At 41.5% G+C, this 20,621-nt stretch overlaps 2 protein-coding genes across 2 annotated transcripts; both read right to left on the reverse strand.

The window, feature by feature from the left end:
- Positions 1-1,430: 1,430 nt before the first annotated feature.
- On the reverse strand, positions 1,431-15,799 carry LOC310947789 (atlastin-3-like). Its single transcript, XM_083914725.1, has 14 exons — positions 15,670-15,799; positions 12,078-12,302; positions 10,415-10,549; positions 9,064-9,168; positions 8,929-8,979; positions 8,681-8,737; positions 8,484-8,576; positions 8,241-8,379; positions 6,717-6,844; positions 6,575-6,631; positions 6,393-6,464; positions 6,110-6,301; positions 5,677-5,916; positions 1,431-4,038 (listed from the first exon to the last, which is right to left on the reverse strand). The coding sequence occupies exons 2-14, from the start codon at positions 12,279-12,281 to the stop codon at positions 3,976-3,978; spliced, it is 1,536 nt and encodes a 511-aa protein (XP_083770851.1). The 5' UTR covers positions 12,282-12,302; positions 15,670-15,799; the 3' UTR covers positions 1,431-3,975.
- Positions 15,800-17,201: 1,402 nt separating this feature from the next.
- LOC310947793 (uncharacterized protein) lies at positions 17,202-20,384 on the reverse strand (the record flags this gene model as incomplete). Its single annotated transcript, XM_083914729.1, has 4 exons — positions 17,202-17,554; positions 17,955-18,010; positions 18,911-19,032; positions 19,773-20,384. The coding sequence occupies 4 exons, from the start codon at positions 20,382-20,384 to the stop codon at positions 17,202-17,204; spliced, it is 1,143 nt and encodes a 380-aa protein (XP_083770855.1).
- Between the last annotated feature and the right edge of the window lie 237 nt (positions 20,385-20,621).

A 20,621-nucleotide genomic window follows, 5' to 3' on the forward strand; every position in this document is an offset into this window, starting at 1 on the left:
ATTTATTTATGTATTTATACATAAGCATGTATATGTGTAGAAATATGTATTATTTTATATATTTATTTATTATGTTATTTATTTATGCATTTATAATCTTATTTATTTATACATGTATATATTGTTTTATTTATCTCAGCATTTATTTGTTTATTTATTGAGACCTGAGTCATGTTCAGACGTCTACAGCAGCGGTGGAAGATGAGGGGCAGTACAATGACACATGGAGCAGCAGCGAGCTGAACACACATTTCTCTGGAGATTAAAATGATTTAAAATATAACATCACAGCTGTGACCCATTCATATGGAGCAGTGCTGCTCTTTTGTTGAGGGCTGTGGTCGTAAACACAGTATTCATTTTGTGGCCAAACCAATAAAAAACACACAGATTCAATTACAGTCAGAAATAGTTTTCCATCATAGCGTCAGAATGTTAGATATTCTGGTGTTAGCTCATGTTTATACTGCAGTGGACCTACATTTATATATTATATACTGTTACATATCATTCATACTGTTCATATAAGACTCCACTTTATTGTTACTGCACAGTCACGGGCGGATCATGACACAACGGGACCCTGGGCACATCTGAGAGGCCCCCCACCCTGTGACCCCCAGACTCAAATAGTCTCTTTATCGTCATTTTGCATCTATTGTTAGTTGTTTTGCGTCTATATTTAGTTGGTTTATGTCTTTTTGTATTAAATCTACATCTATTTTTAGGTTGTTTTACATGTCTATGGTTGTTGCATGTTTCATCTCTTTGTACTCATTTTGGGTTGTTTGTAGTCGTTTTGCACCTCCTTGTGGTCCTTTTGTGGTTGTTTTACAGATATTTTTAGTCTTTAAAGTCTATTTTTTGCACCTCTGTAGTCATTTAGGGTCGGTTGTAGTCATGGTGTATATGTGTTTGTGGTCATTTAGTGTTGCTGTGATCATTTTGTTTGTTTTTTAGTAACATTTTGTCAGGACCCCTGACCCTTTGGACCCGTTCAGTAATCTTTACTAACAAAGAGTTCACGTACAGAGACAAAGAAATGCAGTTCAGCATCTAACCAGAAGTGTCTACAGGGCTGGGTATTACCTACAACCTCAGGATACAATACATATCACAAGATCATCATCGATACATATCATGATGCGTATCACAATACATGTTGATTTTAAATAACGATCGTGTGCTACACAGAATTAATGAGGAAATCTTTAAATGAAATACAAGCTTTACATAAGCAGAGTTCTGTTAAATATGAGGAAAATCTGACTAAAGCTCTGCAGTGAACCTGCTGATGAGTCTGTGTAAGAGACCTCAAAAGATCCTATATCCTGTTTTCAGTTTTAAACGGTTACACAGCGGAGTTTAATCCCTGATGCCACTTTGTAAATAACAAAAACAGATGAAGGAATGGATTGAAAAGGCAGATGAACAGTATCAGGCTTTATTGATTCTTTAGAAAACAGCATTTCTCAAGTCAAGGCCACCATACCCCTGCACGAGATGATTACATTTGCCGTGAGTACAATATTGCATGCGTTTATTCACTTTTGGAATGAGCTGTGTGCAAAAAGCACCAAAGAGGAGGGGGAGTGCAATAGAAAAATGCTCGCTAAACATCTTGAAATCTCCTCCTCTTGGGGAAACTAACAGACACCGGATGTGCAAAAGTTATGGTCAAAAACTGTGGATTGAGAAAGTCTCATCCTCCGTGGTTCCACATTTCCTTTTTGGCCTTTTATTCTTATGATTTATACCGCCACTATCATTTAATCACTGCGAGACTAAATCAGTGTTTGTCAGCTTTTTTGTGTGTCCAGTATTTGAACACAGGGAATTCATGGTTAGTTGTTGAAGTGCACGATGTTAAATCTTTACAGACATTATCCTACTTTAGTTCTCCGGTCGCACAACCTTGTTGCGTTTAAAAGACCTATTTTACAAAACTAAATGCTTTCCATTCCACTCAAAAGCTAATGTTTCTGAAAGCATCTCATATTCAGAGATGAAGGGCATAGACGCAAATAATCAGAGTCCTTTAATCCAATGCCTGATTCCCAGCTCGGCCCCACAAAGGGAAACCAAAACCTAATAAATCCACTGTGTAGTCCAGTTTCTTTCCCTGTATGAGTGATTTTGGGAAAATACGGCGGATTTGTTAAATGTCTGCACGTAAACAAGGAGCTAACAGAGACGTCCAAATATTATTTTGCCTTTCCTGTAATGTAGTTTCGTTATGTTATCCAACCATTACACGTGATTCATTTGAAGCAAAGCTCTGATCCGAGCTACAGTGGTTTCAAGCTGAATTATTAGCTGTGTGTAGTTATTATTTTACAAAAAGAAACACTGCGTCATATTGAAAAAGCTGTTTTAAATCGACAAAGAATGCTTATGGAGTTTCAGAGAACTCTTGCGGAGAATGTGTAACTGAAATAGGTTCATTTCTCTTTTAGCTGCAGCCAGATCACCGGTGTGAACGTTGCATCACGATGTATCGCAGTGTTTTCTCACAGTGGAGCTGATGTCACAGGGCTACGCGTTACATCAGGAATGAATATATCTGAGGTGCAGACATGTGGCCCGGGAACCAGGCCGAGTCCTGCGATCTCCTGATAAGTGAGAAGCATAGAAATGGCTACAGTCCCAGTTTCTACAGGTTTCCACAGCCGATTATTTGTGTTTTCTGTCTGTTGTGTTTGAAAATCCTGCCGCTTATTTGCTCCCCGTTTGTTTAACACTCGCAATGTTTGAGTGGCAGAGTGTTTTCTCACTGAGCACACGGCCGAAGTAGGATTCAAATATTTAAAGCTAACTCTTTGGCTGACTGGTCGCTCGTTTTTAGGGCTTAACGATATTGTTTTCTTTATTATCTCGATACCAACTCACACAATAAACACATTGTAAAAGCCAGATTGTTTTTTTTAAGTGAGATGAAAGAGCAGCGGTAGAAAGAACAGCACTTGGAACTACAGTATGTAACAATAACAATAACTTTTTAAGGTGCTTTTTGTCTTCAGTTCAATAAAATCAGGTTGAAAATAATTTCCTTTTGTTTTTTTTCATCCAACAAGCAATTTGTTCTTGTATCTTAGAATACTAAAGCAGCAGAAAGGCAGAACTGAGCGATATATTTCTCTAAACTAATAATGTTTTTGCATATTTCTCTTATATCATGCAGCCTTCTAGCTTTATTAAGCCGTGAGTATTCGTATAACATCGTGTCTTTGGAGTTGGTAATGTTGCAGAATATAAGTTCCTGTATATAATTTTGCTAGAAGAGTCTAGTATATAGTATCAAAATCTACAAAGTGTAACATTTCCATCGAGGAATAAAGAACAAAGCACTTGAAACAAATCCGATTTAACTGAACTCCCCGTTACACGTGTCCTCCGAAGTCTACTGTGCTGTATAGAAAGTGCGTCTCCTCTTCTCCTTTTAAAGTAGCGACGGTTCACCCTCCTAAGAAACGCTAGTTTATATCAAATATAAAGCAAATCTACAAACACAATGGAATGTTTTTAAGGCCACAAAGTAAAAAAATATAGCCACGAAGAAATATGCATAAAAGGTAGAAGCTTTAAAGCCGGCTCTACTGCAGAAGCTTTGTTTGAGAGTCACCCGTTCGAACAACAGAGAAAGCGTTTAAGAAGTTCAAAGGTAAACATTGACTTGTCTATTAAGACCAATTGTAAACGTGTAAAATGATGGCAGTGTCAATTTAAGACGTGAAGTATCGATAAGAGGGAATGGGGTGGTTTAACGGCCTCAGTGAGTCCAGACATCTTTATATAAGCCTGGACCTGAATGTGCATAATAAAGATGCTGGTGGATCGGCATCGTGTTCGTGCCGGTGTGGTTGCGCTGCATGTTTTGTTCCAATGAGTGGCATGATAAGGCTTTAAGTGCTGAATGTGTGCTTGTGTTGTGCGCTGGTAGCATTGCATCGAGATTACGAAAGGTCCAGAGGTCTTCTAACTGGATTTCTTCTGGGCAGCGGTGGCTGTTCCCCTCGACTTGTTCAACACGACGGTGGCCTGGAAACAAGAGGAGGAAAAAAAAAGGAAGAGACTTTTAATGCAGCAGCGTGCGTGAGTGAAGTGCTTCTTGCAACAGTCGCCCGCTTCCTTTGGTTTGTGGTCGATTTGCTGAAAGCTCTCGGGCTCAACGGCCGCGTCAGGCAAAGTGGAGCCGATCAATTTTAAACCACTTCTGGTTTCGTGTAAGTAAGAGGAAATAACTTGAGCATGAACTCTAAACAGCCTCTGCGGGCTTTTAGACTCTCACCAGTTTCATTTTCTGCTCTGTCGAGGCTGAAGCGAACAGACTTTAATGGCTAAATGAAAGCAGTTAAAGTCACAGGGAAGCGTGTTTCCGGCTGCAACACAATATGCAGGTGGGGTTTAGTTACCAGAGGGAATTAAATTAAACATAAGCATGTGATTGGATCGGTTAACGTGGGCGTGGCTTGACGAAAACAACGGCTCGATGTGGAGAGGACTATTGGCCTCCGTCACTCAAATGAATAAAGCAGACCTCAACTAAATTCTGTGTTTTTTTCCCCACAGGTTTACAAGATAAAATCCAAGCACATACCTCCTACTATGCTCTCTTCTCTGCTACTCCCGCATACGTCACATTTGATTAAATTTAGTAAGATCAAGATGAGTCATCACAATATATTTTTACGTTTTACAGGAAGAGAAAAGAGCGGGATTTTGGTATAAAACTGGGTCTGTAAGAACCCACAAATGCTTATCATCCAACTCCGTAGATTTACATTTTGTTTTCCTCTTCCAGCTCATTCTTTTTAATACACCTTTACAATGTTTCACCGCTCTTGTCAACCTTGTTTCAAGAAGCAAAAGAGATCTGATAAACTCATTGAATGCAACCTTTAACTCAACAAAGAGGTGAACATTGTGAAGCATCTGGCAGAAAGACTCCAACGGGTTGAAAGCCACCGAGTACACAAAGTTCTCGTCAGATGGTCGAACAATGTCTGAAACCCCCTCCTTCCCTTGTGCCTCTCAATCAGTTTTATACAAAGCAGTGAGCATATTTTAAATCTAAACTATGATTGTGCTTCAGCAGAAAGGCGGTGTAAAGCTGCAGCAGGCATGATCTCACACAGAACGCAACGAGAACTAAAGAGAGAGGAGAAAAGACTGTGGACTATTGTACACAATGTTTCTGTAAGTTCACTTAGGCTTCTCTGAACGCTGCTAAGGTCATTTTATCCTTAAAACTATTATGTTTGGCTTTTTATGTCTTTATGTGTTTGTACAGCTGCAGATCGACCCCAGGCCACTGCCGCGAGGACTCAGCCTCAGTATATGGGGCGTCTGCTCTACCAGGTGAGCTACTGGACGCCCCTGAACACCGCTTTGACACTCTTTGACCGTCCTGTGGACCGACTCGTACATCACTACTGTGATTGCCTCTGTTGCCGACTCAGAGGCGCATCAGATCTGTTCCTCCATTCTGTCTCCGTAACTTTTCAGACAGTGGAGCGTGATAAAGGCGCAACAGCCCTGCAACGAACAGGCAGTGTCAAAGGCGCTTTGGATCGCTGGATGCCGTTTTTGTTCTTCCTAACATTTTTAAGGCTATAATGACAATCAGAAGCACTGAAAGCTGTTTAGACGGACAGACATCATCCCAATTGTTCTCACCTGCTCCAGGACGACACCTGCGGCCTGGTCGATGGTTACCCCGACAGTCTGGTACCGACCAGAGTAGCGGATGAAGGCCCACGTCAGCATGGACATCATGACCACACCCAGAGTACAGTCACACACCAGGGCGAAGGTGCCCAGGCCAACGAACAGCAACACACCCGACAGCACGTAGAGGAGACACACCAGGACAAACAGCACTGCGGGCGTCCGGAAGGCGCTGAAGAGGTTTTTTGACTTTTACAGCAAAAAGAAAAACAGATGATTAAGAAATACCATCAGCAGTTATAATATAATACATTCAAAATCATTTGTTTCGTACAACTTCAATGTGTTACTATCATTAAGATGACATACTAAGTGTCTCTGTGTAAGATTCAGATGTTTATTTCAACGGTAAACATGCTTCAATCATCAAATAGTCTCTTACCTCATTGTGCTTGCTGAGCGAAACCCACGTTTCCTCCAGCTCCTGCTCCAGCTGCGCTTGGTAACGGTCGCAAAACTCTTGTCCGCCCATCTTCTTGGTTGAGGAGAAGCTGTGAAGAGACTCTCTGATGTAAAAATTATGCTTTTCCTCCAGAGAGTCAGGAGCCACGTAGGGCAAGTCTCCCCCACACACCTGGAAAACAAAACAAAAACAAAAGATTAAGAACGTTTTTAATCAGGGTTATATAAAAATTAATGAAAGGTTCATTTGTAAGAGGACCCACCTTCTCCATGTTCTTGTTGTACAGATCTTTGGCTGCTGCCACGGCTGCCAGGTTATTGGCCTCTGCGGTGGCCTGGTGAGACAAACCGCTTTAAGTTAAATGTATTTGAGTGAAGCACAAAATGATCCACGTTCACAGTAAAAGTTAGAGGCTTGTTAAACGTATGTTAATCCCGCACATACCATGAGCATAGTCTTTGGCTGTGGCAAGTCTTCTCCCTGGTAAATCTTGATGTACGCCTGGTAAGACAAAAATTACAATGTGAGGTATAAAATAACATTGTTCAGGTTTAGCAGGAAAAGAAAAGGGTTGAGAAGTTGTTACCTTGAAGAACTCGAGCAGGCCCCGGCAAGTGACTTTGTTTCCATTTATTTCTTTCTCAGACAGACGATCGGGGTGCAGCAGTTTAGGGATCAGGCTCTTCAGCTGCTCTTTGAACTCCGGGGCAACCGCTGGCAAAATAAATATATAATATATATATAAAGCTCAGCAGAGGCACAGATGACTTGAAAGGACTTTTTATTAAATATTTGAATTTTTCTCTGTACTGAAAAGTTACCTTTTGTTTTTGAAACATGATTGGGGGATTTAAAAACCTGGCAACCTATTAGGACACGGCAAACCAGTAAAGGTGTAAGCCGCCTACACCAGTTCTGGTTACTGTTGAATCTAAACTCATGGTCGCTGTCGTTTAAGTGATTTAAATGTGGAAACTGGGGTAGATCATCAGAATTTCATATGACTTGACTTGTGACTTGTCTTGCTTGTCTTATAGCAGGGACTCTGCGTGATTCTCCCCACAGTAAGGTCGCACTCACATAGCCTCCAGCAGCTCCGGTGAATCTCTGCAGCGTTGCGGCGGTGGGGGTGACGCTTAAATGGCTTGTTTGAAGCGATGGAGGGACTGAGCTTTGAGCTGGAGCTTCTTGCAGGAAACACTCAGCTGTTACACAAGTGCATGTGTTTCATTTTTACCCTCTCAGCTTTTTAAAAACTTGTTGTCGAGACAGTGAGAGAGGCGCACCGACAAGTCTGACCGGCAGGTACATGACTGGCCACCGCAGCGTGACGCCAGATTGCATTTTTCCAGATGCCACTGCCGGCGCCTAAACGCACTACCCCCCCTTAAGAACTGATGGGAGGACTTGCCCCGCCTGAACTCGTCGGAATGCCCGCTAACTTTGAGACTTAGAGCGTACTCACACTGTCCTCCCGGACCGAGACCCGGACTTTAGGGTACTTGTCCCCCCTCCCTCTCCCCCCGCGCCCCAGCCCCGTTTGTACTCACACTGCCAGGGCCGGCCAATGCTTCTTGCTGTCCATACGCCATCACGCCGTTACACGTCACACGCAGACCTCTGAGTTTTTGTGCGTCTTGTCGACTGTTTTTAAATATTTTCATCCGACCAAATCTGCAGTAAACACTCCACCTCCGCATCACACCAACATGAACCTTTCACCGCCATTGTTGTTGTTGTTAAATGTCAGCGCATGGTCCGTCCTTCTATTTACATGTCCGAACAGGCGCATATAACGCTACTGCCGTAGGGCTCGTGCTCGTACACGTGCGCACGCTCGTGCTCGTACATGTGCAAACGGCTCCGCTAAAGCCCACCTCTTTCAAGGGGGCCGTGGACGGTCCGCTGGCCGCAGTTGAGCACGGAGCGGGTCCACTCACACTGCTTAAAGGTACTAGACTTTAGCTGAAAAACAGGTTTTGGCCGCGGCCAAAAGGACAGTGTGAGCAGGCTCTTAAAGGTCAAGACCTGTGTGACTTACTCCCACCTCTGGCGCTCAGTGTATTCTGTTAAATACCAACACAGTAGCGTGGAAAACAGGGGATCTCACCATTAAGTTGTCCCTCAAAAACAGGGCTGGTGGCAACATTCAACCCAGGATGAGGCAACAAGAAGCAGGAAATTTTGGTGAAGCATGAGTGGATGTGATCCCTCACTGTTTGCAGCTCTTCATGTTGGGACTCATTCACCTTTAAAAGAATCAAGGTAAAAAACAAACAAAAGAAAATCAGTACTTAACCTCAGCCAAGTGTATTTATTATGTTCTAACAAATCAACAAGACAGAATTAGTACCTGTAACCGTTTATCCAGGAATTCATTGCCTCCTTTAAACCCGTAGGCATATTCATAAGGAAAGCTCCAGTCCCTGATAAGGAACATCAAAGACTGTAGGAAGAAAATAAACGTGTTAAATGAAAGAAAAACATGTTTATTAATGAAACACACAGAGTAACAACATGAGCATCAGTGCAGCTCGTGGTTCCTCTTACCTGGAAGGGCTTCAGAAAGATCTCATCCATGGCAAGACGACCATACTCCGTGAACAGCTGTGAGGGGGAAGCGACCATTATGCAAAGTAAATAGTGATCTGACGCACCTGAAGGGAAATTACTGAAATGCCCTTCTCAGGTGCATGATTTAAGACCTTTATATTTCATATCCTGTGTCTAAAAAATGTAATTGCTTCATTACCCACATCAAAACAACACATCATCTTTTAATACAAACGTAAACAGACCTGCAGCTGCTGCAGATCGTCCTCTTGTATGTTCTGTGACAGATTGTAGATCTACAAAAGAGAAACTGTGTAAGCACATATTACAGGAATAATGATAAATGCTTAAATAATCAGTGATGAGCAGAGATCAGCCACCTGTATTGAGCTGGTCATGGTGCTGAGGGCAAAGATGGTGGCACAGTCCTTCACGGTGGACTGGTTATCAAAGGCTCCCTGCGTGTCCATGAGCACTACTGCCACCTACAGGAGACAAACCGCAGCACATGACATCAACACTGTGTGGGACGAGAGCTGTTATTACAAAGATACTCCAATTTCTGTTAGAAATGTGTAGAAAAGCTCTTAAATTGAATATTTGTCCTTCAAATTACAAACACCTAAAAACAATAAGCAATACATAATCCAATCACACATGAAATTATCTGCGCGTACAATCAGGGCTCCCGCTCTTTAAGGGTGCTCTCACACTCGGCCCAGAGGATCAGCGCCGTGTGTTCCCCCTTCCTCTTCCCCCGCAGCACAGGCCTGCATGCACTCACGTTACTTGAAATGATCCGAGCCTTGATTGCTTCTTGCTCATACGTCATCACCTCTCTGAGTTTTTGTTTTTTCTTGACTGTTTTTGAATATTTTTAATCTGACCAAAAGTGCAGTAAACACCTTTGCATCAGCAAACCGTTTGGCGGCATCTTTTCAAATGTCCGGAACTGTCGCATATAAATAGTCTCAGGATCGCCGTCAAAGCTCGAGCTCGTGCGCATGCATCTATGCTTTTTTTTGTTATTATTTTGGTAGTTTTTCAAGCCTTTATTTTGTAGGACAGACAGGAAATGGGGGGAGAGAGAGAGAGAGAGAGACATGCAGCAAAGGCTCGAGGACCTTCAGTCTCTTTACATAGGGCGACTTTAACCACTGTTCCACCGACCGCCCCATGCATCCATGCTTTACAAAAGCCCGCCTCTCTAAACCAGGCCGCAGCCGGCAAGAGTGCAGGCTGGATGCAGAACAGTTGTCTCACGCTGTTCAAATGAACTTGCCTTTAGCTGTGAAACGTGCTTGGGCACAGTACAAATGGACAGTGTGAGTAGGCCCTTAGAAGTCATTTTCCAGGTCATTCCCAGGTGTTTTTCTCATAAATAAAAACAATCTATCACATTTAAGAAGCTGGAACTAGAAAACGTTAAAATAAATGTTTGCTTCAATAATGTTTTAAACAATTGATTGATTTCAGTAGATCAACTATACAACTAACCTTACTGTCAGATTAAAAAATCCGAAAGCTAAAAAGGTAAAAGGTCAAAACGTGGAAAATAGGGGATGAATTCTGAGAAAGCAAGATAATAATACAAGTAGAAGATAATGTGACGTAACTGAGTCGTAAATACTTTGTTCTTTGATTTTACTGTAGCTTTTTCCAGTAACATCTGACAACATGTAGGCATCCATACAGTACATACATAATCTGATATACTGTGCATGTACGTACCTCTGTCCCATCGCTCCTTACGATGGGGAACACTTCACTCCACAGCTGGATGCCTGTTGTCTCTGGTTCTGAACCTCCTCTCCAAGAAAATCCAGTCAGCGGCTCATCGTCGTCACCCAGCCAGTTTTCATCATCCTGCAGAAACACAAACTGCACTTTCAGAGGCAGTCTGGGGAACTGTGCATGAAAACCTTCTGGCTTATTTAAAAAAAATTAAACATGCCAGGTCATGTAGTTCTGATTATCCTGAAGAATAAGGCAGCAGCTGCAGACGTTTTACCCTGAATGTTAACTGCAGCTGTTCTGAACAATTTATAACACAAAAAAGAGCCAGAAGACCATAAATCGTTAGCTTTTCTTTTGACTGCACACGTTACAAGACCATGACTGATGGTGGCACTGCTGTAAAGGCTGAAGTCATCAGAATCAATTAGATTTATCAATGAGCACGGCAAATGTAATGCCAAGCATGAGGCAAGTTTCACAGAGACTCCACTCCTTAAGAAGGAGAAGGTCATGATGAAATTCTCAAATATTCCTGTGAACTACTTAGTTCACATGTTACAGCAGGGACGGGCATTAATGTGACTCAGCCACAGACTATTAGCACTCCTTAGTTAAAGCTGTAATCCGTAAGAATTGAGATTTTTTGTTTCTAGCGGCCTCTCTGGCGGTAAGATATAATTGTAGGAGAGCCTGTTCTTTCAGAGCCTCCATCTTGTCGCGTTCACGGTCACTAAACGTGTTGACTTTTATTTTATTTTTGGCTCCTTCGTGAAACTTTATTGAAACACTTTCACCCCCTACATGTTCCCCTCTTAAATCCACATACGCATGCGATCCTATTACACTTCTACCCCAACTTATTTCAGATAACAAGTGAACGAAGCATAACCGTTGTGACCAGCAGCGTCACCAACATGCCGGTGCATTTACATTTAGAGAGGGAGTGTCGCCACAGACATTAGTTATTGTAATACTCAGCAAAGAAGCACAAGTGCTTTCATTAGTGGGCCATATGATCAATCACCAATTGTTTTAACTCACTCTTTAATTGATAGTAACTTAAAAGACAATTAAACAGATGAAAGTCTTATGGATTAAACCTTTAACATGAAAATAATTGGCGGGATGAGTATCAGAGGAAAGTGACATTTGGCCAACTTTACAGGGAGGCCAAAAACAAAGACTGACTTTGTTTATTAAAATCAATCATTAGACTAAAACTTCACAAACATGTGCGTGATAATATGCTTAATAAACACTATTTTTACATGTATTTTAATAATTTACTTTGTAAGATACAGCCTTACTTTGCTTTTCATTTTTATATGAGTAACATTTGCCTTTGTGAAGCTAACATAACTTATTTATTTACCTTTTTTTAAGTTCACTTACGCTTGTTCGGCCCCAAATAGTTTGGTGTGTTCAGGGTTAAAAACTCTGGATTGGTTTAGACACACATGAACCCTTTTGGCAGCAGAAAGATCTCATCAAGACCTTTATTTGGATATATATATTTATCATTTCCATCCAAAATGTCACTTACGCCCCGCCCATCGGTTTCAGCATCAAATAAGTCTCCTTTAAGTGATCGTCTGAGCACAGTAGACAGATATGAGGAGTCTGGATCTTATCACGATCTTGCTATAGTGTGACTCACCTTTCTGTACATGTAGCGGAGCATGAAATCCAGCAGGAAGCTCTTTCCCTTCCTGAAGGCTCCAGCCACCGACAGCACGACCACATGTTTGTCTCGGACCTCTGGAGCCAGCAGAACCTTGGCCAAAGCCTCGGTGTCCAGAGCAAAGGAGTGCTCCTCCTTGCACACTGTGACGATCTGAACGGGGCCCGGTTCACTCCTCATCCTTTATAGAAGTACGGGTTCCTGTGAACAACACAAATAAAAACATCAGGTTGGTATTAGCACTGGACAATTCTGGAGCTGCAACGACAGCTTACATAGCATCTGGTGCAAAACCTCAGTTTCAATTGCAGATGAAACTATGAAGATGCCTTTAGACTTTGAGCATATCTAAAAAAGAAAACTAGACTTTACATCGTTCAAATAAGCTGTGAGTCTTAAGAAATCTTTTGGATCCAAATGAGTGTTTATTTAGTAAATTTGATTAAAAAAAACATGTCCTTTACTTAAAATGTATGAAACAATTTCAATACTATTGTTGATTATTATGGTTTCATGACTTGGATAATCTTTTAACTTAGGTTGTACAGATGTTTGTGATGTGAAGCAATATGAAGATACTACTCCAAGAGATAGCATCACAATATGCAAAAAGAATAACCAATGTCGGCCCTGGTGGACCATTTCTATTGCAGAGTTCAAAGGGTTAATGGTTTGAGTTATTAATATTTACCCAACACAAGCCTCAAACGTCTGCTGGTTACAGTTTCACAAATGTGTAGAGGACGGTGCTTGCTTTTCTGTAAGTCATTATAAAAACATTAACTTCTCATATAGTCTCTCTTTGTTTTTGTTATCTGGTTAGGGAATCGACTGATATGGATTTTTTAGGGCCGATGCCGATATATTTTTTATTTCATTAGCCTTAGCCAATGACCGATACGCACCGACTATTTTCTTGAGCCGATATTTGGAGCCGATGCTACTTTTGCTCCCTCAATTTACATCATAAAAAATACACAATGATGTTAACAAATGTTACGAGTCTACATTTTTAAAAAAGGTACATTTAGTGAATTTAAAAAAGGCGTCTCCAGCAACACGGAGCTGCCTGTGGACGCCTGTCTGTAAATAATGCTGGGAAAAAACGATCAGTGAACGCAGCAGCCTGCATCGGTTAATAAAGATGCACGTAAAAAAACGCAAATATCGACCAACAACGTATCAATATATCACTGTAGCTGTTCATAATCAATTCTCACACATTGTTTAGACTCTCGAAATTATTGTCCCGAGTAGAAACATTTAAAAAATAAATTGGTCACAAGAAAACTAACATCAAAACAAACAGTAGATCAGTCAATACTGACAGCAGCCATTAGTTGTGGGCCTAAAGGGCAAATTCCTCGCAGATCTCCGCTGAGCCAAACATCTGAAAAGATATGAGATCTGGATGATAATCCCACCCAAAGCTGTTTGCTCATTTATACCATTCCCCATGTGCCCACTGAAGAATCAAACATGCACTGGTCCTTGCTTCAGACACAATATTTAGCTGTGTGTGGATGCTCTTATGGGCGTCATGCTGCTTTGCCTGCGGCCAGTTCACTCAGCGCGCCCTCTCCGACACACTGCCCATTTTTGTTGCCTCAATGGACTTCATTGTTGTTGCCCTGACATAGACGTCGCCCTCTCTCCCGTGATGACTAACAGACAGGGAGGGGCTTTCATCCCAGTTTATCTGTGGTTATCATAATACCCAAAAGCTCGCTCTCTCTTTTCACACAAACTTCAACAACACCTCAAAAAGGTGCGGCACTCCGCGGCACACACATAGCAGGCATTTCTCTGCGGTGACTGTGTTGCAGTGTAGAAATAAACCCAGCAGCTATGAGAGCAAACTAAATTTTGTAAATCTTTTTGCACTTTATTATTTGATTTTTGTACGAAAAAAGAAAACAGAAAAGATACAGGGTTATAAAAAAATATTACACAGCTAGAAAGCATAGAGGTACATGAATAACAAACTCCTTTTAGCATGTCCGAAAAGGAATAGGAAGAAGTATAAACAACCTAGATTACTGTTCAGTGGTCTGGACCTCAGCAACAAAAAAAGAAATCTGACAAAATTACAAGTTGTACAGAAAAGGGCTGCTAGACTCGTTCTAGGTTGCTCATCTATAACTAGCATTTCTTAAAATGGAGTCTAGGCTTCATGGCTCAATGTGGAGAGACGTTGGCCTCAAGCACACTGACATTTCTTTGCAGCACATTGACACATTGGTCAAGACAGATGTCCGTCCTCCATAGAGCTGGGTCTGTCTGACGCTCCTGCCTGTAATAGGGAAGGTTTTCGTTGCCACCATACTCTACGGGGGAATTGTTGGGTCAATGTTTATCATAAATAAGTCTTAGAGTGTGGTCTTTTCCTAGTTTGTAAAGTGTCCTGAGATAACTTTTGTTACGATTTGACACTATAAATAAAATTGAATTGAATTGATTTGAATTAGAACAGACCCGAGTTCTTGAGAGAACAAATTCATGTTTGTAATACTGTGCATAAAGGGTGATAATGTGCAAGCTCACCCAAGAACTAATTCGCTAAAAAGAACAGTGTTTTATAGTGCGAGTGATATTTGGAATGAATTCCCACTTGATATCCGTCAAGAAAAAAGCAAAATATCCTTCAAAAAGAGGTTAAAGTTGCACCTTTTCAGTGGTTGAAGCTGTGTTTATTTCTCTAATATGGTAAATGTGCTGCGAGGTACTTTGTCATGCATTATGTAATGTACGTTTGAGCTGCACTCTTGTAATGTGTGTACTGTTGTTGGACTGTAATGAGTATTATCTGCTGGAATATGAACCCCAGGAAGATTAGCCGACTGCTATGGCGTAAACTAATGGGGATCCTATAATAAAACATAAAACATGTAATAAAACATACACTTATTTAAACCCACCTCTTCTCCATAAACCATTCTTAGTTAACAGCGTGCTGTCATGCATTTATTTTATTTCTTTATTATTATTATTTATTTCCAAACTCAAATTGTGCTTGAATAAATTGGACCTCCTACCTTATTAACATATACATGAATGTATGTGAAGAAAAATTTATAAATACATGTAAAGCATGTATTTGTATTTATTAATACATGCACATTTATACATTATGAATAAATAAATGCGTATATAATATTTCAGAATTTATTTATTTATGCCTGTATTTATTTATGCATGTTTTTATGTATTTATTGAGACTTAAGTCATGTTTAGTCCTAATCTTTGCGGTTGGCAGCGTTGTTCGCTACGCTGGCAGCGCTTGTACCAGTGTAGCTAAGCTAAACACACCTCTTTTTAATAGATTTATTCGATAAGATAGCTAACTAGCTAAAGTATATAACTATTAAAGGAACATTTGACAAGTTATCGGCTGTATTTAACAGTCTGTGTGTTTGCGTGTCCCCAAACAAAGCAGTAAAAACACAAAAACACAGCCGTTGGTAGCCGTTAAAATGAACGTTACAAAAACTTAACGTGGAAGCAACCTTTTAAATTATAATTAAAATAACATTTATAACATCTTTAACTGTTTCTCTGTAAATGTTACCTTTGGTGTCTTCAAACGGCTTCAACACAATGTTTACAGGAGTCGAGAAAGTGTGCTTTTTTTTTTTTTTACCCTGGCATGAAAACAACTGTGATAACTTTTTTCCACCCCGAAACTCACTCACACTTCCTGCCTGTAGCCTGGCGCGATGCAGTCTGGGAAATGTAGTTCGAATGTGGTTCCACAGCGTTGTACTAGTCTGTCCTATGAACTACACTACCCAGCATGCGAGGCTTCCCTCAAAATAGCTTTTAATGCAGAGTTACGAATACGGAACTACCACACAGTAATTATAGTAAATGTGTAAATGTTTTGAATATACAAATCTGAAATATTTACATGGATAAAACAAGATTGTAGCTTAGCAACACGTTTTGGTTTGAGGGCGTGTGGTGTAAACATGTAGCAGACTTTGTGTGAAATGTGAAAACCTTGTTTATAAAACTTGTTCAAACTTAACAAAACTAAACATAAAAAAAAGGCAATTTTATTTTACAATTACAGCATGACAGATTTTATTCGTTAGACTGTAAAATCTAGAGTTTTTGAAAATACATATCATTTACAAACAGAAATTCAGCGTACCCTGAAATGCAAAGTAGTTCAAATGGCAGTGAGTTTATTTTGCATTTTTAACTCAAATGTCCAATCAAACTATTCCTGATTGAAGACGATTTAACTTAGCTTACAAGATCATATCTAGGGATTAAAGTTCACAGAAAGGTAAAAGACACTCACTAACAAAACATCATATACAGAAATCTCACTTCAGCAACAATCTGAAGAATGACAAAGATTCATTAGAAATAAAAATGGAAATACTAACATTATTGTAATTACGTAGTGCTTTCCCACTTGTAGAGTGCAATCTAACACTACATTATAAATTAGTTTGTTAATTAAGTGTTATACTCAACTATTTTTAGAAAGGCAGCATTTTCTGAACAGTAACAGTGTTAAGGGGCAGGGTATTCACATTGTTTTGAATGTGTTTTCCTCATAAAGTCTGAGAAAACAAATAGAAAAGTTATCACCACATATTAATATTGAAATGGTAATAGTGTGGATGTAAGTGAAGAGCTATTTTTGTACTTTATTTAGGTTTCAACGCTTTATAAATCTTACTTTAACTTGGGAATAAGTACTTACTTCTACTTGAGTTTGAAGCGCTCCTGAGAATGAACCTAAAAACATATTGTAAATAAGATCATACACTATTAATACTTTCCCCTCCGTTTTAAAACCTCCAGAGTGTAAATGTATCCACACAACATTACTCTCAAGTCTTTGTCCGGCTTTTTCATTGTCTGTTGCGGCGGTAAATTCAAGTGCCTGAACACATATGAAGTAATGCGATCCACAGTCTCGTTAGTCCGTCAAAAAAGTTGATCTATATATCTACCTAACTACAAAAAGAGCCTTAGGGCAGTGTCATGATCTCCATCCATCATCGCTTAAGACTTTAAAACATACATCCTCATTATAATGTCGGAGTATTTGCATCAGTTGTGATTGTTAAATGGGTTTTCACGTTAATATCCGCCGCCCGCCAGGTCCAGCAGTGACCCGGCCGCCTCCTGGGCTTCTGCATCCAGCTGAAGGATCTCCACCGTCTCCAGGTCCAACTCTGTGTCCCCCGGCAGCACCAGGTACTGGTACTGCTGAGACTGGTAATAGTGTAACTCGATGTACCCGCTGTCCGACAGGGGGTCCTTCTCCAGCTCCTCGCTGACCTCCCCCTGCTGGTATTCAACCGACTCCATGGCGACGAGCTCCTCGTGATCCGGGGTCAAAAGGCACGGGGGGTTTTCACAGAAAGTTGGGTTATCGGCGGACATGATTTGGGGTGAAGGCGCGGAGAGGAGGAGGGTCTGAGAGAGAGGATCTGCGTGTGAGGGAAACAAAACATCAACAGAACGTGAATCACAAAGTCAGACGCTGATATTAATAACTTCTTTGCAATCGGGCTGGTTGAACAACCACTTGTCAGACGCCCGTGTAGCGCATATAGGCTCGGGGAAAAAAAAACGAGGGGACATAAAGGAGACTCTATTGCTGGGTTGCCAAGGTAATAGAAGGTTGTTTCCTTGACAACGTAACACAAACACAGGAACAATGTTGCATGCTGAGAAAGCTGCAGAGAGGGAGGAAAAGCTGCAGGTAATAAAAGTGTCGCAGAGATGTTCCCGCTTTGATGAACTACTGAAGGCTAAAATAAATTCATAAAGGGTCAAATATGTCAGTTCTCGTGCGAATGAAGTGACACGAGGCTCTTCTTCACTGACCTGACATTTCCATTGAGTCGCACACGGCAGGCACCCCAAATTCTTCTCCGTCCAACCTGCACACAGCACGGACAGACAACACATCAGTTTGGTTTTTATGTGTTTATTGAGGTAAACACACCTCTGTAACTGAGCGTTGTTAAAATGTGAACTCATTCAGAAACACCTCACCCACCACACACAATATATTCCACTGCTATCTTTAGAAAGCAATCTCACTGAGGTCATATTTTGATTTTCTTCTGGTTATTTTTCTTTTTAAATCAATCAATTAGGGCTGCACGATATGAGAAAAATGTGTTATTGTTATTATTTTTTGGTATTAGATTCATGATATTAGAGGGAATGATCATTTTTGCATCATTATTCTCATTTTCACTGAAAAATACATCAAAATGATCACGGTGGAATTAAGGATCTGTAGTAAAGATCGCCTTTAACAAATGATATTGTTTGGTTTGGTTTAATTATGGATATAGAAAGACAAAAAGGATCCAAGGAACAACATGTGAAAGTGATAAATAGCATAAAATAGCAATCCACTGTGCAGCCACACAATCAATAAATCAATTTATCTATAAAAACATAAAATATAGAAATATTCCATAATCTTCAGATTGCCTTTTTTTGATCAACCAGCAGTTAAAAAATCCCAAAATTTATTTATTATTTTATTTAAATTTATTCAGAAATCCTCACATTTGAGAAACAGATGCAAGCAAATGTTTGGCATTGTTTCTTGGATACCCGACGTAATTATTATTAAATGTGTTAAATAATTTGTCTGTCAACAAATCGCATCACCACTAACATTGAGTCAGTCGACAGAAAACACATCAGTTGTTTCATTCATGAAGTAAATAAAGTATACCTGAGGATTTTTGGAGTTAAAGAATAAAGAAAAGATGAGCTCATAATGAAAACGATGTGTTGCAGTCCTGCGTGTTTCTACTCACAGCGCAGGCTTGTTTAACAGATTGATGTTGGTGCTGTGATAACTGTGGGTCTTCCTCAGCACCTCGAGGAGCGCCGGCCGATAGTCTGGACACACGCACCACAGCGATCCCTTCCCCACTGACTGAAACAAACACACACACACTTGAAAACATTCAAACTGCAATAGCCCATGCAAAGATGTTAGGCACCACTGAGGGCGCACTCACACTGTCCGTCCGTATCGTGCCCCGTGCTTTAGGGTACTTGTCCCCCCTCCCTCTCCCCCCGCGGCCCAGGCCCGTTTGTACTCACACTACCCGGGCCTCGGCACCAATGCTTTTTGCTGCCTATACGTCATCACGCCGTAACACGTCACACGCATTGATTGACGTCATCGCGATGCGTCTTTGGCCACATAATGGAAAGCAGCGCAGAAAACATGGTAACGTTCTTGGCTTTGGGTTTTTGTTGGACTCATTGTGATGCGGCACAACCCGTGAACCTTTCGCCGCCATTGTTTTAAATGTCCGCGCATGGTCCCTCCTTCTTTTTTCTATGTCCGAACAGGCGCAGATAAAATGACGTCAGAACCGGCATAGGCCTCCCGCTCGTACACATGCGCACGCTCGTGCTCGTACATGTGCAACCGTGCTTTACAAAAGCCCACCTCTCCCAAACGGGCCGACCACACTGGTCAAACGAACTAGACTTTAGCTGTGAAACGTGCTTGGGCGCGATACGGATGGACAGTGTGAGTGCGCCCTGACACGCACAGCAGACCGTATAACAACCTCAACACATGTGGAGTACATTATAAAAGCTCCAGGAGCTCCGTCCTATAATTAAAGCATGCACGTAAGTAAACGTAAGTCATGTCCCTACCTGGCTCTTGTCCCTCTGAATGCGCCGGAAGCTCTTGCTCAGGGACAGGTTGTGTCTGACCGAGTTCCTCCAACCTCCAGAGGCCGTCCTGTAGTAGGGGAAGTTGTTCACGATCCAGTCGTAGATGTCCTTCACTGGAAGCCTCCTGTCCATTGAGTCTTCTATCGCCATGAAAATCAGACTACTGAAGGAGTACGGCGGCTTGGACGAGGCCGGAGGGAGAGTTTGGGCCGGTGCCGAGGACTCTAGCTGAGGCAGTGGTGCCATTTTAGGAAGGGGCTGCAGCGGGAGAAGGTTGCCCCTTTGATGCAGCCAGTTGAGGCAGGTCAGGTCATCCTGGTCGGATATGTCCAGCGGGCTGAGGCGCTGTGTGTTTTGTCCTTCCAGACATTGTGACGCTGTGCCGTGTGAAAGAGGCGAGGAAGAGTGGATGGACTCAGCTGTAGCTGGAGAGAGTGAGGTAGGCGACGGGGGGAATGAAATAGGGGAAAGTGGGAGTGAAACGCGGACGCTGGAGCGGGTCTGCTGCGGCGAGGAGGAGAAAGGCAGGGACCCCTCGAAAGCGGTGAGACATGGTGACGAGGGGCGCAGCATTTGAGAGCTGTTCTCCATCTCTCTCCCAGGAGGAAACTTCCAGAGTCATTCAGCTGCTGGAAGACATGACAGAAACCAATCAGAGTCAGCGCTGAGACGAACAGATCACGGAAAACAGAAGTAAAAGTTGCAGAACAGCTGCATATGTTCATGCTGTGTAGCACTCAAGCTCTCTCTGGTGATACGCGAAAGAATGTCCAAACTAAAAAAAAGGAAATAATAATTACTTAAAGGTTGAATATGGAGAATGAGCAG

The sequence above is a fragment of the Echiichthys vipera genome, assembly GCF_963691815.1.
Source record: "Echiichthys vipera genome assembly, chromosome: 6".
In the NCBI taxonomy this organism is placed as follows: Eukaryota; Metazoa; Chordata; class Actinopteri; order Perciformes; family Trachinidae; genus Echiichthys; species Echiichthys vipera.

What these genes read in the sequence shown, in the direction of transcription:
- LOC310947789 (XM_083914725.1), bottom strand. Translation starts at nt 12,281, where the DNA reads ATGAGGAGTGAACCGGGCCCCGTTCAGATCGTCACAGTGTGCAAGGAG. An exon ending in TCTTTCTGAAGCCCTTCCAG is followed by an intron (nt 8,577 to 8,680) that starts GTAAGAGGAACC and finishes TTCTTCCTACAG; the next exon opens with TCTTTGATGTTCCTTATCAG. An exon ending in CAGGTGTCGTCCTGGAGCAG is followed by an intron (nt 4,039 to 5,676) that starts GTGAGAACAATT and finishes TCTTGTTTCCAG; the next exon opens with GCCACCGTCGTGTTGAACAA.